A 5,060-nucleotide genomic window follows, 5' to 3' on the forward strand; every position below is an offset into this window, starting at 1 on the left:
ACACACACACACACACGCCTTACCAGAGCTTCCCAACTATTAAAGGGCCGGAGTTCTATTACTTTCTGAGCCTTTTTCAGAGAACACTGAGGAATCAGAGTCAGTTCAGCAATTGAAGCATCTTGAAGGAAGTGGAGAATTTTGCCTTTATAGCCATCCTCCATCACTTCTTCACCACTGCTATAGTCCTCATCCAGGGAACTCCCGGCATCGGAACCTGAATCGTACTCGGAATCTTCTACAGCTTTCTTAGGATTAAATACATTTTTCTTACGTTTCTTGTTAAAACCATTTTGTGGTTTCATAGAAATTTTCTGTTTCATTTTAGTTTTAGTTGTGTTTTTAGAATAATTTTGATTCTTTGCAACTTCTTTTCCATTTGTAACCTCACTTTGTGAAGCACATTGTGCATCTGTGTACAAAAAAAATACAAATGTCGTAACTAACTTAGAAATATATAAATTAAAAACTATAAAACATAAGACTTCAAATAAGGAAAGTATAGCATATAAACATTACATTTTCCTTGTGAACACTGAAGAATTAAAGCACAATCTACTGTCAAATCTTAACATATATTAGGAGCAATAAAACAGAATGTGAAGATAACAATAAGATAGAAAGACTTGTTTCAAAAGTAGGTGATAACATCCTTTTAGACATCCATCTGCTTTCTATCCAAGGTGCTAGGATACAGATGAGAGCTGCATGTGCCCAAACTGCCCCCAAAGCATACAGGAGCCCAGGCCTCGTCGCACCCTGATGGAAGCACTGTCACTATGCCTCCTAATTAGTTTGCCATCATTTATGCATTATCTAAATACATCACTTCAATGTGCCACTACTCTGTATCTCAATGAATTCTAAGCTTCCTGTGAATAAAGGTATAGTTTCTCTTACATGATTTTCATAAGAAAATAGGCACTAATTAATCTGTAAATCTGCCCTGACCTTCTGAATCTGTGAGTTCCAAATTAACGGATCCAACAAGCCATATAAAAATATATTAGAAAAAGAATTGGACCTACATTGAATATGTGTAATTATTCCCTACATAAGATAAAAGCAACTTGCACAGTATTATAAGAAATCTTAAAATGATTGGAAGCATATGAAAAAATGTGTAGGTCATATGCAAATATCTCGCCACTTCACATTAAGGGAATTGAGTGCCTGAGTGCCAGTTGATTGCTAGTATCAGTATAGGTCCTTAAAAAAAAAAAACCACAGATAATAAGAAGGGAGCATATTCTACTTAAAATTTTTATTTTCTATTTATTCAAAGAGTTTCCAGAGTTATGTTATTATATGTTCATGCTTTTGTCCATATAAAAACTTAATTAAATGAATTAAGTAAAATGAAAATCAAAGACTTTAGAAGTCATCTTTACAATTATGTAATGCTGAGTCTATTTGATTCTTAGGTGGAAACATTACTAAATATGTACAACCTAACTTTGTGTGAGCACCTCTCTCCTCCATCACCTTCTGCAGTTCAGAACTCCATATGGATTGAGAATCTGCTCCTCCAGGGTGATAATAGTCTTGAGTTCTTAAGGCCAGTGCTTTCCAACTTCATGCAAATACAGGCTAATAAATAAGCCAATCAATTGCAAGATTCATCCTGACACATGTCAAAATGTAAATAACACAACTTAAAGGTTGCCTAACAATCAAGAAAGATTGTGTAAAAGTCATGTACTATTTTGACTTTTATTATGGTGAAGAACAGGTCAAAATATATGAGAATTTGTTCTGTAGAACATTTCACATCATTACTCCCAGCATCACGTGCAAGTCAGCACCTCTGCTCCTCTACCGAAGACAGGGCTCAGGGAGGTATGCACACTGCCCATTACTGATTACCTTGATCTTCTGCAAACACTTTGAGAGACTCCAAGGCTTCTGTGTACATCCACTCATGTTCCTTGAGCACTTCTCTTAGTTCCTGAAATTAAGTTATTGATTTTTTTCCATTAAAAATGTGAAATTAGCAATATGGAAAAATACTTGTGCTCTTTTAAAATGCAATCACCAAAAAAGTAAAGAATTCATATCACTACCACTGTCTTTTATGACAAGGTCTCACTATGTTGCATTGGCTGTCTTTGACCTTATGGAGATCCATCAGCTTTTGCCTCCTAAGTCCCAGGACTAAAGGTATGCACCACCTCGCCTGGTACTGTCATTGTTTTAGTGCTACTCTATAAACCCTTTCTGTCTAATTTAACTTTACAAATACAGTCAGTCTTCAAAAGGGATAGGCTTGTGACTTTTTTTTTTTACTTTCTAGCTCTCTTTAAAGTATTTTAAACACTAAAAATCAAAATCTACTAAAGTAACCAAAACAGGTATTTCATTGTACAGCTAAACATTCATTAACTACGAGGTTCAGCCTTTGTTGTTGCTGGGTTTTCTGTTGTTTGAGACAGGAATTATGTAGCCAGAGATGGCCTTGAACAACTGATCCTCCTGCCTACTAAAATTATAAATTAATTCACTGCCACACTGGTGTAAAACATGTAATTCATTTTTTTATGTAAGAAAAGGTCTCATGTAGTCCAGTCTGCTATGCAGCCATAGATGTCCTTGAACTTCAGATCCTCCTGCTCCACCTCTTTGGTGCTTGGGTAACAGGCATGTAGTATACATGTTTCTAGGAATGAAGCCTAGTCTTTGTGTAAATATGGCGAGTGTACTCTACCACCTATGCTATATCCCCAGCTAGAAAACATGCAGATGTAATACATGTAAAGAACGAGAGTAACAAGACTGTGCATTCCAGTTCACCAGTTGAGATGGACTGACTGAGCACAAAATGGAATACATACAATGTAAACATTTTCCAAATGTTAAACCAAGTATGTTCTTCAATATGCAGTAATGAGATAGTGCAGAGGCATCTTTAAAACAGTGACATGCTTGACATGAGACATTAGTGACACTGACCATTTTCATATTAACAAGGGAGGAGAATGACCTCTACAGAGTATGAAGACACTGAAATCAGCACTGCAATTTAAAACTTTCATGAAAGAGTTGAAGAATGAACATGATGGAAACAAGACAGCCTTTTGCACTTAAGGATTCACAATTTTACTACAGTTATGTTTATTATGGTTTCATTTATAATGCTGACACCACAATTAGTAAACACAGAAAATTAACTAATCAGCAGACAATTTAAAATATTTATATAATACAGAGTTTGCACATGCTTTAACTCAAACACTACTTTGTAAGACAAACGTAGCACACACTACATTTTTGAACACTTCTACCCTTCTTACCTGTTTATCAAAATTTGGAAATTCCTTTTGCAATCTCAATACAATATTTTCCTGCTTCTCCCAGCTGCTGCTGGCTTCTGCAGACTCATTTGATTCTTCTCCCTGAGGGGTGAAGGGGGGGAGAGAGGAAAACAGACAAGATCAAGTCTTCCCCACTCTCCTTTATCTGTATTATCTAGCAATTGAGCTGCTACAGTTCTCTTTTAATAGCCGAAAAAGAAATAACTAGCTGTGATTGTTACTCCCTGGCACAGAGGGACAAATTGACACTCTATAAAGACAGGTGCAAATCAAGTCCTATTTGGGGCATAAAGCCTATGTATGGGGCTGTTCATACCTGAGCTGCACAAGGCCAGGGTTGAGTAACCAACAACGTAAAAGCAAACTATAAGCATATCTATCTATATGGATAGAAAGAAGAAAGCTGCAAGCATTTCATACCAAATGTGATGCAGTGGGCTGGAGTACAGTGAGCGTCGCAGACTACAAGTCTCCACTATGAAGCATCAGAAGAATAGGATTTTGAGCAGAGGAACAATAGTATTTGGAGAAAATATTTCAAAATCCTCAGAAATTAAACTCATATCAACAGCTTCACTTAGCATTTACTGACCCTGAACATAGTGATACCATCTGAGAAACAAAACAAAGTTGATGGGACATTAAGGAACTGAAACATCGCATTCCATGAGGACACCGAAGTCTCTGAAGACTACAGTGAGACATAAACAAGTGACAGGGCAAATCAGCTGGTGTTTTCCCACAACACATTCCTAGACCTCCGTCATACCAGAGGGCATGTGTTCATGTAGGTACATGTGGACGCCGACGGTCATGTGCACGTGGAGGCCATAGGTTGACAGCAGTGTTCTCCTCAGGCACCCTATACCTTTGTGCACACAGGTGCTCTTAGTGAACTGGCTGGACACCAAGCTCCAAAAATAGCCTGCTTCAGTCTTTGCTACTGGGTTTATACAGGCTCACCACTGCACAGTTTTTATGTGGATGCTAGAAATCAAAATTCAGTTTCTCATGCTTTTGTAGAAAGCATTAGTGCTGTACCAATCTGGCCATTTTCTCAGAGCATCCTGGTTTATCTGTTAAAAAAAGATCTGCATTAGGCCTGGCATGGTGGCACATGCCTTTAATCCCAGCACTTGGAAGGGAGATACAGTTAGATCTGAGTTCAAGACCAGCCTAGTCTACACAGAGCTAGTTCCTGGACAGCCAAGGCTACATAGAAAAACCCTGTCCTGGAAAACCAAAAATCAAACAAATTGTATTAACTTTTATTTGTGTGTAGTGTGTCTGCTGTATGTGTGTGATTGCTTGTGGAAGTCAGAAGAGGTGTCAGATCCTTAGGAATTGGAATTATAGGCAGTTGAGAGCCACCCAACATGACTGCTGGGAACCAAACTTGGGTTCTCTAAAAGATTACAGCAGTTCATAGCATCATGTGCTATATAAAGCACTGAACCACTCTCGAGACAGGGTCTTTGTAGCTCAGGTTAGCCTTGGATTTGCTATACCACCAGGATGACCTTTAACTCCTGATTATTCTGTCTCCACCTCCCAAAAGCTATAGAAATAAAGGCTCTAGCAGCCACAATTCCGTTTATTTCAGTTTTGTCTTAAAAAATATTTCAAATGCCTATCAACAAAGAATGGAAAAACCATGGTGTGTGTGTGTGTGTGTGTGTGTGTGTGTGTGTGTGTGTGTGTGTGTGAGAGAGAGAGAGAGAGAGAGAGAGAGAGAGAGAGAGAGAGAGA

General features: G+C 38.0%; 1 protein-coding gene across 3 annotated transcripts in view; it reads right to left on the minus strand.

Annotated features, from left to right (window-relative positions):
* Smarcad1 (SWI/SNF-related, matrix-associated actin-dependent regulator of chromatin, subfamily a, containing DEAD/H box 1) overlaps positions 1-5,060 on the minus strand; it is a 68,184-nt gene that overhangs the window by 33,092 nt on the left and 30,032 nt on the right. For all 3 annotated transcript variants that reach the window (XM_013351290.2, XM_026785925.1, XM_026785926.1), the window contains exons 7-9: positions 3,291-3,392; positions 1,867-1,948; positions 24-412 (exon numbers count right to left, since the gene is read on the minus strand). In XM_013351290.2, the coding sequence (XP_013206744.1) occupies positions 24-412; positions 1,867-1,948; positions 3,291-3,392 (573 nt within the window). The remainder of the gene's footprint in view (positions 1-23; positions 413-1,866; positions 1,949-3,290; positions 3,393-5,060) is intronic.

Source organism: Microtus ochrogaster, linkage group LG3, assembly GCF_000317375.1.
Source record: "Microtus ochrogaster isolate Prairie Vole_2 linkage group LG3, MicOch1.0, whole genome shotgun sequence".
NCBI lineage: Eukaryota > Metazoa > Chordata > Mammalia > Rodentia > Cricetidae > Microtus > Microtus ochrogaster.